Source organism: Nansenia antarctica, assembly GCF_963989245.1.
Source record: "Nansenia antarctica genome assembly, chromosome: 10".
Lineage (NCBI taxonomy): Eukaryota > Metazoa > Chordata > Actinopteri > Argentiniformes > Microstomatidae > Nansenia > Nansenia antarctica.
The window spans coordinates 23,094,565-23,117,675 of NC_137680.1; the positions used below are offsets into that span (position 1 = coordinate 23,094,565).

At 49.5% G+C, this 23,111-nt stretch overlaps 2 protein-coding genes across 2 annotated transcripts in view; both read left to right on the top strand.

The window, feature by feature from the left end:
* The first annotated feature begins 337 nt into the window (after positions 1 to 337).
* On the top strand, positions 338 to 10,994 carry pigv (phosphatidylinositol glycan anchor biosynthesis, class V). The gene is given in 6 exon segments (XM_080541097.1): positions 338 to 552; positions 2,020 to 2,274; positions 2,277 to 2,528; positions 5,016 to 5,144; positions 5,271 to 5,702; positions 10,162 to 10,994. Coding segments are annotated over 6 exon segments (1,407 nt in total). The 5' UTR covers positions 338 to 489; the 3' UTR covers positions 10,438 to 10,994.
* A 960-nt stretch (positions 10,995 to 11,954) lies between these two features.
* Positions 11,955 to 23,111, top strand: part of arhgap33 (Rho GTPase activating protein 33) — a gene marked incomplete at both ends in the record, with an annotated part of 99,307 nt that continues 88,150 nt past the window's right edge. Inside the window, one exon of the mRNA XM_080541098.1 lies at positions 11,955 to 11,996. Coding sequence (XP_080397224.1) covers positions 11,955 to 11,996 — 42 coding nt within the window. The remainder of the gene's footprint in view (positions 11,997 to 23,111) is intronic.

A 23,111-nucleotide genomic window follows, 5' to 3' on the forward strand; every position in this document is an offset into this window, starting at 1 on the left:
TGTCTCTGTATCTGTATGTATCTGTATCTGTATCTGTCATTTTTATTTCCTTACTATCCTCCTCTTACCTCCACCCTCCTCTTAACTCCACCCTAACCCTTTTTTAAGAATGTATGTAAAGCACTTTGAATTGCCCCTGTTATATGAAATGTGCTGCTACACCTACATTTCGTTGTTTGGTACCTGTACTGTAGCAATGACAAATAAAGTCCATTCCATTCCATTCCACAAATAACCTTGCCTTGCTGTACCACCTCCAACCAATAAGTGGCGGAAATGCGCTAATCGTCTCTGTTAACGCCTCGGTGACACCACAAGCGCCGTAGAAGAAGAAGAAGAAGAAGCAGAGAACCCGGAACAAGTGCCTGAGACGCTTAACAAGATGCGTATTTAGGTCTTCATGCTAAAGCTGTCTTCAATCTGAAACTATTATTCCGCGAACTCGGAGGGTTTCTGTGCCATGGGCCAGGCCGCCCGGCGGGACGCGACATGGACGTGAGGACAGTCGTCCAGTTCGCCGCGGTCACCCGGGGCTTGTCCCTCCTGCTGCAGGTCAGATGTCCTCCTACCTCCCCTGGTGTTCTACCTCCCCCAGCCTCCCCTGGTGTTCTACCTCCCCCAGCCTCCCCTGGTGTTCTACCTCCCCCAGCATCCCCTGGTGTTCTACCTCCCCCAGCCTCCCCTGGTGTTCTACCTCCCCCAGCCTCCCCTGGTGTTCTATCTCCCCCAGCCTCCCCTGGTGTTCTACCTCCCCCAGCCTCCCCTGGTGTTCTACCTCCCCCACCCTCCCCTGGTGTTCTACCTCCCCCATCCTCCCCTGGTGTTCTACCTCCCCCAGCGTCCCCTGGTGTTCTACCTCCCCCAGCCTCCCCTGGTGTTCTACCTCCCCCAGCCTCCCCTGGTGTTCTACCTCCCCCAGCCTCCCCTGGTGTTCTACCTCCCCCTACCTCCCCCAGCCTCCCCTGGTGTTCTACCTTCCCCACCCTCCCCTGGTGTCCTACCTCCCCTGATGTCCTACCTCCCCCAGCCTCCCCTGGTGTTCTACCTTCCCCACCCTCCCCTGGTGTCCTACCACCCCCAGCCTCCCCTGGTGTTCTACCTCCACCAGCCTCCCCTGGTGTTCTACCTCCCCCAGACTCCCCTGGTGTTCTACCTCCCCCTACCTCCCCCAGCTTCTCCTGGTGTTCTACCTCCCCCAGCCTCCCCTGGTGTTCTACCTCCCCTGGTGTTCTACCTCCCCCAGCCTCCCCTGGTGTTCTACCTCCCCCAGCCTCCCCTGGTGTTCTACCTCCCCCAGCCTCCCCTGGTGTTCTACCTCCTCCAGCCTCCCCTGGTGTTCTACCTCCCCCAGCCTCCCCATGTGTTCTACCTCCCCCAGCCTCCCCATGTGTTCTGCCTCCCCTGGTGTTCTACCTCCCCCAGCCTCCCCTGGTCTACCTCCACCAGCCTCCCATGGTGTTCTACCTCCCCCAGCCTCCCCCTGGTGTTCTACCTCCCCCAGCCTCCCCCTGGTGTTCTACCTCCCCCAGCCTCCCCCTGGTGTTCTACCTCCCCCAGCCTCCCCTGGTGTTCTACCTCCCCCAGCCTCCCCATGTGTTCTGCCTCCCCTGGTGTTCTACCTCCCCCAGCCTCCCCTGGTCTACCTCCACCAGCCTCTCCTGGTGTTCTACCTCCCCCAGCCTCCCCCTGGTGTTCTACCTCCCCCTGGTGTTCTACCTCCCCCAGCCTCCCCTGGTGTTCTACCTCCCCCAGCCTCCCCATGTGTTCTGCCTCCCCTGGTGTTCTACCTCCCCTAGCCTCCCCTGGTCTACCTCCACCAGCCTCCCCTGGTGTTCTACCTCCCCCAGCCTCCCCCTGGTGTTCTACCTCCCCCAGCCTCCCCTGGTCTACCTCCACCAGCCTCCCCTGGTGTTCTACCTCCCCCAGCCTCCCCTGGTGTTCTACCTCCCCCAGCCTCCCCTGGTGTTCTACCCCTGGTGCTCTCCCCTCATGTCTCTCTGCCCCCCCCCTCCCCTACAGGCGGTGCTGAACGCGGCCATCCCGGACCACGAGGCCGACGCCTTCTCCCCCCCCCGGGCCTCCTCCTCGGCGCCCCCCCTCCTCCTGGACCCCCTGGCCGAGTTCCTGCTGGGGGGTCTGGGCCGCTGGGACGCCGAACACTTCCTGTTCGTGGCGGAGCGCGGCTACGTGTACGAGCACAACCATGCCTTCTTCCCCCTGCTGCCCCTGGTGCTGCGGGGGCTGGCGGAGGTGCCCCTCGGGCGGAGGTGCCCCTCGGCCCCCTGGGTAGCTGGCTGAGCCTGCGGGGCCGCCTGCTGCTGGCCGTCGCCCTGGGCAACGCCGGGCTGTTCCTGCTGAGCGCCGTGGCGTTGTACGCCCTGGGCCGGGCCGTGCTGCAGGACCGGCGCCTGGCGCTGGTGGCCAGCCTGCTGTACTGCCTCACGCCCGCCAACGTCTTCATGACCGCCGGATACTCCGAGAGCCTCTACGCCGCGCTCACCTTCGGAGGGCTGTACCTGCTGGAGAAGGTAGGCCTACCGTTGGCTGCTGCTGTTGTTGTTGTTAATATCCTGCTTATTATTGTTGTTTATATCCTGCTTATTATTGTTGTTTATATCCTGCTTATTATTGTTGTTTACGTTATTTCTATGTTGCGATAACTTCTCAACAGGATTTTACAGGGTTCATTCAAACTATCGTAATTCGTAAAACTATATGTGCAATCGAAAAAATCCAACAGTTTCTGAAAGCAGATAAGTTGCACTCTCTAACCATTTAGAGTTATTACGGTAGTTCACCAAAAAAACAAATGCATTGACCTCAAAGCGTCATAGGAGCTGGAGAGTGATTTCAAGAGAAGCGGTGTTTTATACTTTAGTGAGTTTCTGTATATGTTTGTGATTGTGAAATGTCATGAAGACCATCTAGGCCGGGTAACCAATCCACCTTAAAGTTTCATAGAGGACGACGATGTAAGTGACAAAGGACTGATTTCTTCTTCTGAACCAGGGTATGAAGGTTAGTTCTAGCTAATTTACCTGATAGAACATCGACATGCTAGAAACGCATAAAAAAATCATTAGATGATCATACAGCCCCAAACAAAAGTATTTACAAAAGCCTTACCAAACAGTAGTCTATGGCAAACGAGAATGGTGAATCCAATCCATAAAGTATTTAGTGATCGTTAAACTGTTGTTTATTATATTGAGTGGGTACTTCACAACTTAAAGTTTCGTGTTATGAAAAAAAACGAGTCGGCGAGTGGTGTAGTTCTAGGCTGCGTTCGTAAATTCGCTCTGGAAATCTGACCAGCAGTCATGGAATGCCTCTTGTCCAATCAAATTACTTGGTCCCTTTATGACGTTGAGCCCAGTGTGCCCTCCGGCGCTCTCAGAGCGAATTTACGAACGCAGCCCTAGACTGTCTCGCGTCCCCCTTTACCTAGCTTGTACCATGCTGCTACGCTGCTTCTATAACATCAGGATCAGACACAGGGCGAGACTTTCAAAATAAACCTTTTAATGGCTTCTGTGTGCTTGTGTGATTTTATTTTTATTTAAAAAGTCCGACCGGAAAATGTATTATTGTTGCCACACCCACTGCGTGGGAATACGACGCGTGCGGATGAGAGACAACATCAAAACTTGCACACTTATTGCTCGTGTGCCATTGGTTAAGCTGCGCCCAAAACCCTGATATGTTGCCACGTGAAATGATTAGACAAGAGGCCAGGATACGATTATCGCCGTAGGAGGCGAGTCGACTGTAGGAATGTGAAGTTATAATTTCTTCAAACTTGCAGTGGTAGCAACAGTGTGTGTGTTTTAGTAAATATAGCGTGTGTGTGTGTAGCTGTATGTGTGTGTGTGTGTGTGTGTGTGTCTCCTGTGAGAGGTGTGTGTGTACCTGTGAGAGGTGTGTGTGTGTGTGTGTGTGTGCCATATCTCAGTATGTAGGCTATGCAGTGTAAGTAAGTGTGCGAGTTTATTCCGTTATTTATGCTATTATATCTAGTATTGTGTTGAGAAGCAATGGAAATGAATCAAGAATTGATAAAGTAGGCTAACTTACATTATCATTGTTCTATATGCAACAGAACAGATCACCCAGCATTGCTAATGAAAAGAATCAATGAATGCGAGTCTAATACCAATACTTGCTCAATAGGTCTTAAAATCTATTAAAAGTGTTCTTATAAAGGTCTTAAATGTAACTTGTTGAAACCTGCAGGAACCCGCAGCCTCTAATTAATTTAGGAACAGGTTGCTTACATTAATTATGCGGGTGTTAGTCAGGGCCATCGCTACATACACGCGCATCATTGTTAGACTGTTAATGATAGAGCTAACCATCTACGGACCAAAAAAATGTGTCACCTTTTTGGACCATCGCCAGTTTGCACCCCTGCGTATGTAAACCATGAAGGCCATGTTTATGATGTCTTTTATACAGCCATATCGACTGACTTGGGTCTGCGTTTGCTTGGTGCCTAATGGATCAAGACTTTTGTCTAAAAAGCAAAAAATATGTAGGCTATTATCCAGTCAGTAGGCCTACAGTTATGTATTTTTAAAAAGATCGGTATCGGTAGATCTTGAGGGAAAAAATCGGTGATCGGTATCGGCCCCAAAAGTCCATATGGGAGCATCCCTAGTTATTATTGTTGTTTATATCCTGCTTATTGGTTGTTGTTTATATCCTGCTTATCTATTATTAAGTGTGCTTGCTACTGCAAGACACACTTATTGTTATTGTATGCTAAATTTGCCCCGGCTTCTCGTCCCACACACAGTTTTTTGTGGACAAAATTTCCCATAGGGATGAATGGGGGAGTTTCCAACTGTCACAGTGAACAACATGTCCGTTTATTTTTTTTTACACATGTCCGAGTCAGGTTGATTTAGATTTTGTATTCCCGCTGCAACGCCAATGCCTATTTAAACCTGTACACAAGAATGTTACTCCTTGTATCCGTACTTTAATGTAATTCTGGTTCTGTCCTGGTCCTGTAGGGTCTGACGGTGCGGGCCTGCCTGGCGCTGGGCATCGCCTCCGCGGCGCGCGCCAACGGGCTTCTGAACGCCGGCTTCCTGCTGTACCTGCCGCTGCGCCGCGCGCTGGCCGCCTGGAGGAGGGAGGGGGTCGGGGCGCAGGGGGGCGGGGCCAGGGGGGGGGCGGCGGCCCGCTGCGTCCTGGCGGGGGCCCGGCTGCTGCTCACGGCGGGTCTGGGCACGGCGGCAGTCGCCCTGCCCTTCTGCGCCTTCCAGTACTACGGCTACCGCCGCTTCTGCACGCCCTCGCCGCCCCCCAGCCCGCTGGACCCCCCCCTGCTGGCCCTGGCCCGGGAGAAGGGCTACCGGCTGCCCGACCACGACGCCCCCCCGCCCCTCTGGTGCCTCAGGCCCCTCCCCCTGCTCTACGCCCACATCCAGGACGCCTACTGGGACGTGGGCTTCCTGCGCTACTTCCAGCTGCGCCAGATACCCAACTTCCTGCTGGCGTTGCCCATGGCGACCCTGGGGGGGGCGGCGGCCTACATGTACTACCGGGCCAACAGGGAGGAGTGTCTGAGGCTGGGTCTGGGGGGGGGGCCGGCGGGGGGCAAGCCCAAGCCTGGGTTCTACGGGCCCGGGGTGTTCGTGTACGTGGTCCACTCCACTGTGCTGCTGGTCTTTGGGACCTTCTGCATGCACGTCCAGGTAGGGAGGGTGGGGGAGGGAGAGGGAGGAGGGGGGAGAGGGAGGGAGGGAGGGGGGGGGGAGGGGGGTAGAGGAGGGAACTGGAGGAATCCACTTTTTCACTGGAAATAATGAACATGAGACAGACACTAGACACTGTTACCTTAATTGGGATAAATGAAATTAATAACACACCTTAACACTTAACACACCTCCCCAGACCAACACTTAACACACCTCCCCAGACCAACACTTAACACTTAACACACCTCCCCAGACCAACACTTAACACTTAACACACCTCCCCAGTAGGGATGGACGGTTTCCAATTATTGAAACCGAAAAACCGTCAAAGACTAAAACCGCGGTTTTCCGGTTAACCGAAAAACGACCGAAAAACGGAAAAAAAAGAAAAAGAAAAAGAGAGCGACAATTTCAAATAATTGAGCCCTACTGCTACAATACACATGTCGAACACCATTAAAACACCGTAAGCACAGTCGCAACACATTTAGGCTACTTAGTTTCACAAATATAAGTGGAAAGGCAGACTTTTGTAAGCTACACCATACATGAAAACACATGAACACTTAACACACCAGCTCCGCTGATCCAGGGTGCACGCCTGCACGGAAGATCATCTCTTGGAACAGCGTCTTCATTGAATGAACTGCTTTCTCAATATCTTGGTTTTTAGACAAAGTTTCAGCTGCTGCTCAATGTATTTAAATATTTGAATACTGCTCAATAATCACTGAAATATTAGACTTAGAATTATGCAGTGAACATACTTAAAGCTTTTCATAAAAACCACATGCCGCGAGACTGACTCGTCCTGAACTGTCGTAAGTCAATCAACAAAGAATGCCCCATCAAAATAAAAGTGCCCATGGTAGAGCTGTCAAAATAGAGCTTTCAAAATAAATGTACTAATACAGATAGAGATAAATACAGAACTACCTTTGCGTCACTAAGTGACCGCGTATCTTCTGAGACATGCGTTCTGTCATCACTTTCAGTAGCGCCTTCACACACAGTGGTGCTGTGCACAAACACTCTTGATCCGTATAGCTCTTGTTTTATTATATTGTGGTTTAGTAAATACTGCACTTGGAGTTACATTCAATGCATGATTTGTGCTATAGAACATAAATAAAGTTTGATTGATTGATTGATATCAAATCAAATCACATTTTATTTCTATAGCGCATTTCTCACAAAAGTGACCCAATGCGCTTTACAGAGAGCAGCGAAAATGATCTTATTAAATGTAAGCGAGTAATTGTAAAAAAACTTTCCTATCTACCAATAACTGAAGGCAACTATCTTTCCCATAGAGTGATTCGTTACCCTTAAATATAATCCCAATTAGATATTAATCCTCAGTTATTCTTCACAACTGACCAAACCTCTCACTCATTGCGCGGCAGATTCAGACTGTATCATTGTTATTTTCACACACGACAAACATGTGACATGTTCCAGTTTTATTCTTTGAACAACATAGGAAAAAAAAAAAATAATAATAATAATTCCGGTTTCAGACGGTTTTGATAAAAAAAACGTTTCTATTTTTATAAACCCCGGTTTTCGGTTTAACCGAAAAACCGTCCATCCCTACTCCCCAGACCAACACTTAACACACCTCCCCAGACCAACACTTAACACACCTCCCCAGACCAACACTTAACACACCTCCCCCAGGTTAGTTAGATGTTGATGTCTGGTTGTTAGATGATGTTAGATGATGTTAAGCGGGGTACACACATAAGGCTTTTCTGGCCGATTTTGGCCCGATTTCCCCCCTATCGACCAAAGACAGAAAACGCCCGATTATCAGATGGCTCTAAAGATTTTCCTATAACAAAATCCTGTGGTGTGAGGTGTGTTAAGAGTCAATCTCTCCCGACAATCTGCTCTGAAAATGGTCGTGGCCGGCAATCGTAAATGTCAAATGTGTTCAATACTTACGACCAAAAATCCTAGGGTTGCCAGATGGACTCGATTTTTATTGGTGGAATTAGCGGTTTTAGGCTGTGGTTAGGGTGGAAAATGTCAATCCCATCTGGCAACCCTGCTCGCGAGTCCGACTGTGACGTGGAATGGAATGTAGCAAATCAAGAAGCGAGCTGACTTCTTATTTTCGTTCTTCAGCAGTCAGTCAGGGTACTACGTTATATAATCAGGGATTAAAGTTCTCCGTCGCTACGACGGATTTCCGTCAATTTTTTCCAAGTCGCTACGGATTTCCGTCAATTGGCTACATATGTCCAGTGTACTAGAACCACTCTACTACGGAGTGTTTGTCCGTGAATAACACCGGCTATGCCCCGGGGTAGAAACACAAGACTATGGCTGGATAAGGTCTACAGGTCTCCACGGTCATTTTAAGCCGTCAACCAGCCCGCTACGACCACGGGAAGTCATGTTAAAAGTGAAGTTACTTCTGTTAAACTGGCGCTAAGCTAACATCGCTAGTCGCTAACTCCCTCCTGGCCTTAAAGAGACAAGCGCCCTTTTCTCATCTCAATCTCAAAGAGCTTCATTAGCTCACCACATCTACACATTTGGTCCCACACACTCCAGATTTGAACCCAAGGTTCTACCCAGGGTTAGTTACCCCTGGTAGAAAGCCCTTTGCTCTCAGACCTTCAGAACCCATTGAAAGTAGTGGAGGTACTCCAGAAGTCCAAATGCATCTCTAACCCTAGGAAGCCCTAACCCTAATGGCATGAAAATGCAACATGTTGTACTCCCTGTACCCCTGTACGTGTGAGAACATGTCTTTTTACACTAGGCACTTCACATCAAGCATTAGAGCTCCCTACAGGTTCCCGCTAGCTCGCGTGCAAGGCCTCCCAGGAATGGCCTAGGACTCTGAAAGTTGATTTGGTACAATGTAGGGATACAATCAAGGAGTGTGTAGAGTTTGGTGACTGTGACTCTTTCCATGCCCGTTCCCTGGGCCCAAACGTACGCCAGCAGCAGCCACCCACTTTAATGAAGGCTTTTCCGGCCTAGTGGTTAAAGGAAGGTTAAAGGACTTTAGCTCAGCAACCACAAGTGCCACAGACACGGTTCAGATATTTTACGAATCGGCTCGGCCCCACCGACAGGCCACACCCACTTTCATACAAGCCACTCCCCCTAATTGTCTAAGCCACACTCATTATCTGATTATTTGTATGTCAGAGTCAACCCTTGCAATAAGTATCAATTTTATTTCATGAATTGAAAACAGCATTGATATCACATAAATCAGAATCAGAATCAGAAGACTTTTATTGCCATGACATGTAAACATGTTAGGAATTTGGTTTGGAACAATGGAGCACGGTTTACAGCAGGACAGGTGCAAGACAGGACAAGACAGTGCAAACCAACATCGAAGTGCAAGAGTCATAATTAATATAAATATAAAGTGCAGAGATCAAGTGTTCAAGTGTTCATATCCAGACAGTCCAGTGGGGGTGGAGGGAGGGTAGATAGATAGATAGGGGGTCAGGTCAGGGGGGGGGGGGGGCAGCGGCATTTAGGAGCCGGATGGCTGTGGGGAAAAAGCTGTTTGTATGTCGGGCCTTCACAGTTTTTAGGGACCGCACCCTCCTGCCTGAGGGGAGCGGGGCGAAGAGACCGTGTCCTGGGTGTGCGGGGTCAGCCATGATCTTCCTGGCCCTCCCCAAAGCCCTACTTTTAAACAGGGCCTCAAGGGGGGGCAAAGGGCAGCCAATCACCCTCTCCGCCGAGCGTATCACATAAAAGCAAACTGGCAATAGAAAAGCTGTTCAAAAGAATCTTCTTCCCTTAAAACGCTAACGTTATAAAATACAAACATATAGTGGAGGTTAAAATGAGAATATGACTTGGCTTGAACAAATTTTCAGTCAGGAGATTTTTTTTTGCTTTAATCCCTGTATAATAATAATAACTTTATTTGTATAGCGCTTTTCCTGCAAACGTTGCAGCTCAAAGTGCTTTAATCATTATATAATCTTAATTTAATTATTTTGTAATTTAAAGGCAATATTAAAAGGATGGGTTCACGTGAGATTTCTGGCTTGGGGAACGAGACTCTAGAGAGTCTGGAGTCTGTCGTAACGATAATCTTTATGTCTGTGGGGTGCTGAAATGGGAAAATCGGCGCACACCACACACAATACGATCAAGGCTGTTCAATCCAATAATTTTTATCTTCATGTGTGGGGTCTGTCTCAGATAAAAAATCGGTTAAGATTTTGAAAATCCTTATGTTTGTACCGGGCTTTAGATGTTGTTAGATGTTGTTAGATGTTGTTAGATGTTGTTAGATGTTGTTAGATGTTGTTAGATGTTAGATGTTGTTAGATGTTGTTAGATGATGGTAGATGATGGTAGATGATGGTAGATGATGGTAGATGATGGTAGATGATGGTAGATGTTGGTAGATGATGGTAGATGTTGGTAGATGTTGGTAGATGTTGATGTGTGGTTCTGTCTCCAGGTTCTGACCCGGTTCCTGGCCTCCTCGTCTCCGGTGCCGTTCTGGCTCAGCGCCTACCTGCTCCTCCTCAAAGAGCCCCTCCTCCGCCCCCGGCCCCAGCCAATCAGCAGGCAGCAGCAGCAGCAGCGGGGGGGGTGGGCGCTCCTCAACCCTGTGGCTGGCCTGCTGCCCCGCTGGAACACCTGCTCCCTCACCACGCAATGCATCCTGGGATACTTCATCTCCTACTGGCTGCTGGGCCTGGCACTGCACTGCAACTTCCTGCCTTGGACCTGATTGGACACTGCAACTTCCTGATTGGACCTGATTGGACACTGCAACTTCCTGATTGGACCTGATTGGACACTGCAACTTCCTGATTGGACCGCATGCTGCTGAGGAGACACTTTAATACAGGAACGCATGTTACACTCACCTGTAGCTCACCTGTAGCTCACCTGTAGCTCATGTTTCATAAGTAGCTAATTGGGTAATTGTGTGTGTGTGTGCGTGTGAGTGTGTGGTTCAAACATTCATCTCTGCTCTCATATGGTGGTTCATACCTCTCATATGGTGGTTCATACCTCTCATATGGTGTCATACCTCTCATATGGTGTCATACCTCTCATATGGTGGTTAATATCTCTCATATGGTGGTTCATACCTCATATGGTGTCATACCATATACCTCATGGTGGTTCCTCGGACTGTGAACTTTCATTTCCGACATAGGTTGATTCTATCTTGGCATTTTTAGATACTTTGATGCACTTTCCAGTCTCGTGTGAATGTAGGCCTGTTGTGTTCTCATCCCTTCCTCCTGTTGTGTTCTCATCCCTTCCTCCTGTTGTGTTCTCATCCTTCCTCCTGTTGTGTTCTCATCCTTCCTCCTGTTGTGTTCTCATCCCTTCCTCCTGTTGTGTTCTCATCCCTTCCTCCTGTTGTGTTCTCATCCCTTCCTCCTGTTGTGTTCTCATCCCTTCCTCCTGTTGTGTTCTCATCCTTCCTCCTGTTGTGTTCTCATCCCTTCCTCCTGTTGTGTTCTCATCCTTCATCCTGTTGGGTTCTCATCCTTCCTCCTGTTGTGTTCTCATCCCTTCCTTCTGTTGTGTTCTCATCCCTTCCTTCTGTGGTGTTCTCATCCTTCCTCCTGTTGTGTTCTCATCCCTTCCTCCTGTTGGGTTCTCATCCCTTCCTTCTGTGGTGTTCTCATCCTTCCTCCTGTTGTGTTCTCATCCCTTCCTCCTGTTGGGTTCTCATCCTTCATCCTGTTGGGTTCTCATCCCTTCCTCCTGTTGGGTTCTCATCCTTCATCCTGTTGGGTTCTCATCCCTTCATCCTGTTGGGTTCTCATCCCTTCCTCCTGTTGTGTTCTCATCCTTCCTCCTGTTGTGTTCTCATCCATCCTCCTGTTGGGTTCTCATCCCTTCATCCTGTTGGGTTCTCATCCCTTCCTCCTGTTGGGTTCTCATCCTTCATCCTGTTGGGTTCTCATCCCTTCATCCTGTTGGGTTCTCATCCCTTCCTCCTGTTGTGTTCTCATCCTTCCTCCTGTTGTGTTCTCATCCTTCCTCCTGTTGGGTTCTCATCCTTCCTCCTGTTGGGTTCTCATCCTTCCTCCTGTTGTGTTCTCATCCCATCCCAGTATGTTTGCTGACAGTCTCCTGGTGATGACTCGACATTATCAACATGCAGCTGGGATACAACAATACAATGTAACAATAATGTATTTATTATTATTATTACTGTAAAAATTAAACATCGTAAAAATGGTTCTTTCATTTAATTTCTTTTTTTACTCTAAATGACCAATAATGTTCAACACACTAAGCACGGCGGAGGACCGCGTCAAGAACGTAACGTGTTGCCACAGCAACGAAGAATTGACGTTAGAGGCTGCTTTTGTAAATGAGCTCTGAGAGCGCCGGAAAGGGACCAAGTAAATTGATTGGACGATAGGCATTCCATGAGTGTCGATCAGATTTCCAGGGCGTATTTACGAACGCAACCCTAGTAACCTAGAAATCATTAGTAGTAATGATGTTCTTCTAGCATTGTAACTGCCAATGGCCACTGGTTTTGGCATAGATTACTATCTGTCATGATTACTGATGGAAAGATGGTTCACTTACTAAGACAAATGTATTTGTTGTAAGTCGATTTGGATGAAGGCTTCTGGCTTCTGTTAAATAATAACAACCACACACCACACATGCTGTCCCCTAAATCACACTCTTCATTACCGTCACTTTTTGTTACCTGTTTTTCGTTTGGATATTTGGAATAGGTTGGATAAATGGACATTAAGCTATTTAGATTTATATTTTTTTTTGCAACAATACAAGGAGTGCGGAGCGCGTTAATATCCAGCCAAACTGTTACTGTTTTCATGGCAGGGTCGCTACATATTTATACAAACAACGTTTGCAGGAAAGGTGCTATACAAATAAAGGTTATTATTATTGTTATTATTATGATTATATTATTATGTTTACGCTGCCGTGACGAGCCAGAGAGCGTTAGAGGTTGATTGTGACATCATCAGATGAGTGTTTTATCTGGTGCGAGTCTTGATCGATCACAGCGGGTTGATCGAGTGGTTTGGATGACCACGTCAACAGCCACTTCACCTGCGGATGTCATCAGTCAACTCTACACTGGCTTCCTGTTAAGTTCAGAATAGATTTCAAGATCCTTCTGCTTCTTTATAAAGCTCTCACTGGCATAGCACCAGAATATTTGAAAGACCTTTTGCTAGCATATCAGCCCAATAGAGCTCTCAGGTCTTCTGATGCTGGTTTTCTCTGTATACCACATGTACAAAAGAAGAGATTTGGTGAGGCTGCATTCTCATTTTATGCACCCAGATTGTGGAATGCACTGCCAGTTTACATTAGGGATGCAACCTCAGCAAATATGTTCAAGTCAAGACTAAAAACCCATCTTTTTAATATTGCCTTTAACACTGCGAGCGCGACGTTTTTTCACCTACTTTTAGCGCGACGAGGTGTCGAATCACACGACCACTCTTCACAATGGGGGAGTGTGAACTGACGCACAAAGATCGCTGGATGGCGATGTCACACAAGAAGAGAAAATGACAAGCTCACTACCTCTAAAAATGCATGAAGTTCAGCTGAAAACAAACTATGGAACAAATTAAATGATATATATGGAGAGGAGATTGTGACTGCGGGAGCTTTACTAACGAATGAAAGTTGATTATCATTAAAAAAGAATAGTAATAAATATTGCAATATTGTGTTATCATAATTATGAGCTTCACAGTGATAAAGTCTGTTTATTTGTCGTGAAATTCGCCGGTAACGCAGTGTTTCCTCTATATGCATTAATTCGTGGCGGGCCGCCACGAATGAATTTTCTCCGCCACTAATTGAATCAGTTATTATGACCGGAGAACAGAAAAAAAGCAGATTGAAGTTGTGTTCGCACTGCAATCGAGACAGAATCGCTCTCAACAGTCGCGCGGTGCGAGGCAACGTGCTTGCAAAACATTTTTGTGATTGGTCCGAATTTCGCGGGACATTTGGATTTCAGGAAATCACTCTCCTCTCTCTCTCTCTTCGCCCATCGCCGGTGCCTTTAATCCCGTATCCTAATCGAAAATGCAACATCATCAGCGACGACTGTGGGTTATTGCATTTTCTGCTGTTCTCTGGTTCATGTTCTTATACCAGTGCTCAGTATTTTAGTGAACATTCGTAATGTATGTCTCTGACGTTCATGGTCAACTAAATCAGCCTATTTTGTAAAACAAATTATGTTCCCGCTAATGGGTTAACCGAGCAGCCTCGCACCTAACGCTAGCTTCTAACTATTCATAGCATAAACGTTGGTAAATGTCATAAACGACACAGTATTGGCAGGGGGAAAGAAGGGGAGTCTAATTTTTATTGACAACGGATTTACATGCTGGAAAAACATGCAGCTAAAATTCAGGGAACATTTGGACAATAAGAGACACAAGGTGTGGTCGCATGGTCTAATTACAGGGCAAAATGCGCGGGGCAAAAATAATCTATTGCCTCTAAAATCATCACGAACAGAACGGCGGAGGTACGGGTAAACAGGGCTCATGTCGCTGTCATCAAAGGTAAGAATTGGTTTTCTTTAACTCAGCTGATGCATTACCTTGCTGTTGGTTGTTTACCGAATCTGTCACACTGTGATTTTACTTGAGTAAACAGTTAGTGAGTAACGTTAGCCGGTTTTGTGCGTGTACTCTCATGTAGGCCTACTTCGTATTGATAAGCTGATGATCTTTCATTGTGTGTGTGTGTGTGTGTGTGTGTGTGTATGTATGTATGTGACTGTCAGTCACAAGTTTATATTCTACGGATGTTGTTCAGTGCTGTATGCGCGTTCCCGGTTCCATGTGTACTCTACTCTTGTGTACTTCATATTCGATGAGCTGATTATCTCTCATGTACTTCATATTCGATGAGCTGATGATCTTTCTGTGTGTGTCAGTGTCTTGGGCGTATCTGTCTGTCACATATTATACGGTAACCGATGTTCAGTGCTGTATGCGCGTTCCGCATGTTCTGCTGCAGCTGTAGGATATCTTGGTATTTGATCACCTTCTATATAAAATCACCTGCTCGGCTTTAATGAATAACCTCTATTTAAAAAATGTTGCCACCCTCTAGTTTTTGGTGAAATTCCGTCTTTGTTTTGAGCGCCAGTGCGCGTTTAATGCGCGTGCACGCGAAAAAATGCGCCCGCGCAATGCGCGCGAAAACCCACCACCCTGCCACTAATGTAAGAAATCCTGGAGGAAACACTGGTAACGTCAGCCTGTCAGCCCCTGCAACTGCTCACAGGGGTTGTTATATGTGATTATATGGAATGGCTGGCCGTAACATCAGCCTGTCAGCCCCGGCGACTGCTGTAAGCGTGTAAGCTTTGAAACCCGCTTGGCTCCCCCATGAATTGGCATCCAGGTCAGGGGGGATGGTTTGAAGGGCTAGATGAATTGGCATCCTTTGTTTGTTGGTCGGAAACGATCAAAAAGCGATCATTGAGAGTAAGATGACCCTCCCCATGCATCAACCATTACATCAAGTGATTGTAACTCACTTTAGAAACTAGTTCTTAGCCTACACGTTTATTTGTCAAATACATGCTCTGCGTGTTTCTATTTGTGATGATTCATAAATAATCTGTTGGTCTAGCACCGTGGTCGTGCACACGTCGGCCCTTCTTCTCCTTACTTTCCTGTCTGTCTTCACTATATCAGTCCAATAAAATTAAAACTATGAGTGGGACTGCCCCACTCAGAAAAAACATTATACAACAACATTATATACAAAAAATACAATACAATATTATAAATATCCGTTCATTATTATTACATAATCAAATGTAGCCCGCAGCGCAGAGCGCATATGTCTTATTGAGTCATCTGTATTCAACAATTGTTTGTTCACTGCACATTATAACATGAACACAGTGAGGATTCAAACAAACTAAATAATTAATACACTCTGCAATTGGCTACTACAATGTTGCCAAAATCAACTATCTAATGTTCGAAAACGAATCTACAAATATTAATCTGCGTGTATCTATGTAGGCTACAACCGTGTTGCATGTTGTGTATTATTATCATTGCCGACACAGGTCTAATCATAACTGAACATCTGATAATAAGGTGAAGTGTATTATTCATCTTTACTTTATTGGGTGAATAAACTCAATATGAATGATTGTACAGTTATCTATAGGCAAGAATTGGCTGAAACAATGACAGTTACAGTCTCGCTCAAACTGTAGCGAGATTAGGAGACTACTAATTGTAAATAGTAATCCACAATTATGGTTATTACTGGTGGCCTGAGGTGGTCCAGTGGTCTAGCACCGTGGTCTACAGTGATATACAAAAAAGACATTATATACAATATTATAAATATCCGTTCGTTATATAATATTCATTAATGAGTACAGGCATAATCAAACGTAGGCTACTGCAATTACTTTGCTGCGGTAGCTATGCATGCACCACACAACTTGATAGGTACATACTGTGCAGTGTATCATTCATAACTGTACATAGGCTACACATATCATAATATCTTATCACTATTGCATGGAACTTGGGTAAACCCACTGTGAGAAAAAAAACTCAGCTCCAACAAATCTGAAGGGATTGGGAGACATACTGTACAGTTTATCATTTTCATAACTGTCTGTACATATACATATCTTATGTATCCCTATTGCTATATATAGCCTATATATAAACACATTATGTTACAAATATCAGTCTTATCCACTGTATCTAATTCAGCACTGAAGCCTGAAGATTGAGCACAGTGTGTGTGTCCCCTTGCTACCTCTGCTGATATAAAAGAGAATTGCAGCCTTGGAGAAAAAGATGGCAGCCGAATACCAAGGCAAATACACAGACACACACAGAAATACTGCAAAATCGCTTTATACTAACTCGATTTTGAAAATGTAAAGAGGGGTTAGGGTTCAGAGTGTTATGCACACCTTAAAACTGGAAAAGCCAAATGTGGTGGAACCCCAGAGAAACAGAGACAGAGGCCAGGAGAATATACAATGATTTATTAAGGATGATATACACAAAGAAATAGGCCCTACACTAACTAGTGGAAAAACAAACATAAGGTGTGATGCAGGCGATAGTTATGGGGTGTGTAATTATACTATGTGTGTGTGCGTGTATGAGGTCAGGGGTGTTGTATTATGTGCTGCGATACTACCCTAGTGAGCAAAGTCCGAGATCCAGAGGGGGTAGTCAAGGGGAATGTCCAGGGGTCGGGCCAGGGAGAGTGATCCAGGAGAGAGTAGTCCAGAGGGGAGTCCAGGGGTCGAGCCAGGGAGGGAAATCCAGAAGAGAGTAGTCAGAGGGGGTCCAGGGGTCGAGCCATACAGATAGTTATGTTCAAGCGTTGGATCTACGTCTGTAGCAGGGTTAAGTAGGCGGCTGTCCAGGTGGCGATTGGGACAGCTGGGCTGAAAGGTAATAGCCCACACCTGCTGCAAACAGAGCCAGAGATCCGGCCCACTCAATCCGGCCGGGAGGGGGCGCCAGAACGAGGCTCACGGGGGCGTGTCAGATTAGGAGGCACAACAGTACCCCCCTCCTCAGGGGAGGCACCGGACGACGGACCCAGGGCCCCGGGGTTGGCTCGGTAGAAATCCTCCAATAAGGACGGGTCGGCGAGATAGGACGCAGGCACCCAAGTCCGGTCCTCGGGCCCGTAGCCAACCCAGTCCACTAGGTATTGAAACCCGCGACCCCGGCGGCGGACCTCCAGTAGTTTGTTTACCGTCCATACCGGGTCCCCATCATCCAGGACACGGGGCGGCGGCGGAGCCGGGCTGGGGGAAGACAAAGGACTGGCGGCCACAGGTTTAAGCTGGGAGACATGGAACACCGGGTGTATTTTGAGGGAGGGAGGAAGGGTCAAACGTACCGCCGTGGGGTTGACGGGATAGGGACCAACGTACCGGGGGTTGAGTTTCCGGGTGGAGGTTTGGGAGGTCTGGAGGGGCAGGTCCCGGGCCAACAGCCAAACCCTCTGACCTGGCTGGTAGTCAGGGGCCGGCACCCTCCGCCGGTTCGCGCTCCGCCGGGCGCGCTCGGTGGCGCGGAGCAACGCCGCCCTGGCGGTCCTCCACACGTTGCGACACCGGCGGAGATGGGCCCTGGTGGTTGGGATCGCCACCTCCAGCTCCTGTTGGGGAAACAGAGGGGGTTGGTAACCCAGGGAACATTCGAATGGGGACATACCAGTGGCGGCGCTCTCCATAGTGTTGAGGGAGTACTCCACCCACGGCAGGTATTTCGCCCAGGAGGAGGGATTGTGGGCGGAGACACATCGGAGAGCGGCTTCCAGAGCCTGGTTGGCACGCTCGGCCTGCCCATTGGACTGAGGGTGGTACCCGGAGGTGAGACTGGTGGTGGCCCCAATGCCTCTGCAGAAGGCCCGCCAGACCTTGGAGACGAACTGGGGGCCCCGGTCAGAAACCACATCCGAGGGGATCCCGTGGAGGCGTACGACGTGGAGAGTTAGGAGGTCCGCCGTCTCGGCCGCTGTGGGCAGTTTCGGGAGGGGAACGAAGTGGACCGCCTTGGAGAACCGGTCCACGATGGTGAGAATGGTGTCGCACCCCTGGGAGACAGGGAGCCCAGTAACAAAGTCCACGGCGATGTGCGACCACGGTCGGCTGGGCACCGGGAGAGGCTGCAGGAGACCCGCAGGAGGCCGATGGGAGGCCTTACTACGGGCGCACACCGTACAGGCGGCCACAAACTCCCTGGTGTCCCCCCTGAGATTGGGCCACCAGAACCTCTTCCCGATGAATGCCGCCGTCCGCCGCTCGCCGGGGTGGCAAGCGAAGCAGCTGGAGTGGCCCCACTCCAACAAACTGGCTCGGACAGCTGTAGGCACAAACAAACGGTTAGGGGGTCCGGTCCTAGGGTCTGGTTCGGCCCGCTGAGCCTGTCTCACCAAAGCCTCGACGGGCCAGGTTACAAACCCCACCACCCGGGACGGGGACAGGATGGTATCTCCCCCCTCAGCGACACCCGAATCCGCCTTGGGGAACTGGCGGGAGAGAGCATCAGCTTTGACGTTCTTGGAGCCGGGACGGTAGGTAAGGGTGAAGTCGAAACGACTAAACAAAAGAGCCCAGCGGGCTTGTCGAGAGTTGAGCCTCTTGGCGGACCCAAGGTAAGTGAGGTTCCTATGGTCAGACCACACCAGGAACGGTAGTTTGGCTCCCTCCAGCCAGTGTCTCCACTCCCTCAGGGCCTCGTGAACCGCCAGCAGCTCCTTGTTGCCCACGTCGTAATTTTGGGCCGCGGGTTCGTAGCGCCGGGAGAAGTAGGCGCAAGGGTGTATCTTCTGGTCCTCCCCCGACCGTTGAGAGAGGACCCCCCCGATCTCCGTGTCCGAAGCATCTACCTCTACGATGAACTGTCTCTCGGGGTCGGGGTGGATCAGCACTGGCGCGGAGGAGAACAGGTGTTTTAGTGTGCCGAAAGCGGTCTCAGCAGCGGCGGTCCAGCAGAAGGGCCGTGAGGTGGAGGTAAGCGCAGTGAGCGGCGCTGCGACCTGGCTGAACCCTTTAATGAACCGCCTCACAAATCCCGCGAACCCCAGGAAGCGTCTAAGTTGGGTCCGGTCCGTGGGCTGAGGCCACTCCACGACGGCCTTGACCTTGGCAGGGTCCGCCCACATCTGTCCGTCCTCCACCACATTACCCAGGTAGGTGACCGAGCTGGTGTGGAAAACGCACTTCTCCCCCTTCACGAATAAGCGGTTCTCCAGGAGTCTCTGCAGGACTAGCCGGACGTGCTGGTGGTGCTCCTCCACGGACTGAGAAAAAATAAGAATGTCGTCAAGGTACACAACAACAAAAATGTTTAACATGTCCCGAAGGACATCGTTGACCAGGGCCTGGAAAATAGCAGGGGCATTAGATAGACCAAAAGGCATGACGCGGTATTCAAAATGGCCGAGGTGGGTGTTAAACCCGGTCTTCCACTCGTCCCCCTCCCTGATGCGGACTAGATGGTAGGCGTTACGTAGGTCCAGCTTGGTGAATACCTTGGCATGGGTGAGGGGTTCGAAGGTGGAGCTAATGAGGGGAAGGGGATAACGGTTCTTTACAGAAATGTCATTCAGAGCCCGAAAATCAATGCAAGGTCTGAGCCCACCGTCCTTCTTGGATACGAAGAAGAATCCAGCCCCGAGGGGAGAGGAGGAGGGCTGGATGATACCAGAGTTGATGGACTCCGTAATGTAGTTACGCATCGCCTCCTTTTCAGGGAGTGAGAGGCTGTAAAGTCTACCTTTAGGAAGGGTGGCACCAGGCAGGAGGTCTATAGGACAGTCATACGGGCGATGGGGTGGAAGGGAGAGTGCCTCGTCCTTGCTGAACACCTGGGCTAGGTCGTGGTAGATGGGAGGAACCCCGGTGAGGTCAGGCGGAGTGATCTTAGACTTGGGGTCGCTAGAGGGAGACAGGGCGGAGCGAAGGCAGGAGGCGTAACACGTACCTCTCCAGCCTAGGATCTGGCCCGAAGCCCAGGAGATGTGAGGTTCATGTCTCTCGAGCCAGGGTCTACCCAGCACCAGGGGAGACGTGGGGGTCTGAAGGACAAAGAACCGGATCTCCTCGGTATGATTCCCGGAGATCGTAAGAGATATAAGCCCAGTGGTGTGGGTGATAGTTCCTAGGGAACGGCCATCAATGGCCCTAGGCATGATGGGGCGGTCTAGAAGGACTAGGGGGATGCCCGCCTGGCGGACTAAGTTTTCATCGATTAGACAACCATCAGCCCCGGAGTCGATGAGGGCGCTGACAGACAGGGTGTCCTTCCCCCAGGTGAGAGTGGCAGGGAATAGGCGACTGGGGGTGACCTGGGGCTGAGAGAGAGAGGTGTTGCTCACCAGTATGCCCCCTACTGGTGAGCTGGGTCTTTTGGCCGGACAGGACACGCCCGGATGATGTGCCCCTCCTTGCCGCAGTACAGGCACTGTTTGTTGAGAAGCCTCCGTTCTCGCTCCTCTCGCGAGAGCCGAGAGCGGCCGATCTCCATGGGCTCCCCAGACCCGGAAGTAGCCACGAGAGGAGGCAGCATGGGCAGAGAAGGGGGCGGGGTCGTTCCGGCGCGATAGGTAGTGGGGCGCGTGACAGCTCGCTGGACGCGGTCGGTGCGTTGTACCTGGAGGCGTGCATCCATCCTAAGGGCCAGGGTAATCAGCTCATTAAGGGTGCCGGGATCGTCGCGCACCAACAGGTCCTTGATGGAATCATGTAACCCCTTGTGGAAAAGGCTGAGGAGGGCTCTGTCATTCCAGCCTGTCTCCGTGGCTAGAGTACGGAACTCGACCATGTACTCGGCTACAGAGCGGGAACCCTGGGAGATGGCTAACAAGCGGCCGGTTACATCCTGCCCGTCCTGGGGGTGGTCGAACACGAACCGGAACTCCGCTTTAAACAGGGGGTAATCCGTGGAGTATCTTGAACTGCTCCCGACAGCGGCTATGGCCCATTTGAGCGCTTTGTCAGCGAGTAGAGACATGATAAACGCTACCTTGGCCCCGTCGGAGGAGTACTTGGAAGGCTGGTGCGTAAATACTAATTCGCACTGGGTCAGGAAACCCCGACAACGATCAAAGTCACCATGGAATGGAGCGGGGCTGACTAACCTGGGTTCCCAGTGAGCGACAGGAGGATAGAGCGAAACGGGGTTCACAGGATCGACCGGGGGATTAGTCATCTGCCCAGATATGGAACTCGTGTCAGGGGGTGGTCTGCTGCCAGCGGCGATGAGGTCCAGAGAACGCTGGATGGAGGCGAGAGACCCGGACAGGGCGTCCATCATCGTCTCGAGACTATTTACAGCCCCGACGGTGGCACGGGTGGTATTCTCCAGTACGGCTATCTGGCCTTGGACCGTGGGGAAGGCCTTCTGGAGCTCGGCCTGCAGACTGGTAAGTTGCGTAGCATGGCTATTTACCTCTCTGCGTAAATCTACGACTAATGGGAGAACCCCAATACCCGGGGAACCACCCTTGTTCTCTGGAGTTCCACCTTGGCTCATAATGGCTTGAACATACTGTTATGCACACCTTAAAACTGGAAAAGCCAAATGTGGTGGAACCCCAGAGAAACAGAGACAGAGGCCAGGAGAATATACAATGATTTATTAAGGATGATATACACAAAGAAATAGGCCCTACACTAACTAGTGGAAAAACAAACATAAGGTGTGATGCAGGCGATAGTTATGGGGTGTGTAATTATACTATGTGTGTGTGCGTGTATGAGGTCAGGGGTGTTGTATTATGTGCTGCGATACTACCCTAGTGAGCAAAGTCCGAGATCCAGAGGGGGTAGTCAAGGGGAATGTCCAGGGGTCGGGCCAGGGAGAGTGATCCAGGAGAGAGTAGTCCAGAGGGGAGTCCAGGGGTCGAGCCAGGGAGGGAAATCCAGAAGAGAGTAGTCAGAGGGGGTCCAGGGGTCGAGCCATACAGATAGTTATGTTCAAGCGTTGGATCTCCGTCTGTAGCAGGGTTAAGTAGGCGGCTGTCCAGGTGGTGATTGGGACAGCTGGGCTGAAAGGTAATAGCCCACACCTGCTGCAAACAGAGCCAGAGATCCGGCCCACTCAATCCGGCCGGGAGGGGGCGCCAGAACGAGGCTCATGGGGGCGTGTCAGATTAGGAGGCACAACACAGAGGGGTTAGGGTTCAGAGGGGTTAGGGTTCAGAGTGGTTAGGGTTCAGAGTGGTTAGGGTTCAGAGGGGTTAGGGTTCAGAGGGGTTAGGGTTAGCCTTACCGTGTATTGTTATATTTTTGTCGGGGGTTTGATCACTCAAACTGGTTACTTATTATTAAAGAAAAACAGCGGCTTCAATCAACCAGGATGCTTCTAGGCTGCTTTAAATCCCTAACTTATTCTGTAGACTATTAGTTAACATGTAAACTGAAGACTATTAGTTAACATGTAGACTATTAGCCAGAGATGGGGGGACTCGAGTCGCAACTTGCTTGACTCATAATTAATAATTGCTTGACTAACATTGATAAAAGACTCGACTTGACTTTGACTTGGTAATGACTTGAGACTTGACTTAAGCCCAATGCACACGGCGTGCGATTTTGTCGCACAGCGAATTCGATTCTATTGTTTTGAACGAGACAATGCACACGGCAAGCGATGCGATATTGTGCACGACAACATTCGATTCTCCATTCACACCCACACACTTCGGTGTTGTGAATTGAGAATCGAATGTTGTCGTGCGACAAAATCGCACTGGCCTTTAGACTTGAGATAGATGACTCGAGAGGACTTGACTGTGAAAAAAAATCAATATAATTGTTTGTTTTTGAAACGCGATTGAGTGATTTCTAATGCAATGAGCGTAACGCCCAAGCTCCACCTACTGCGTTGCGTCACC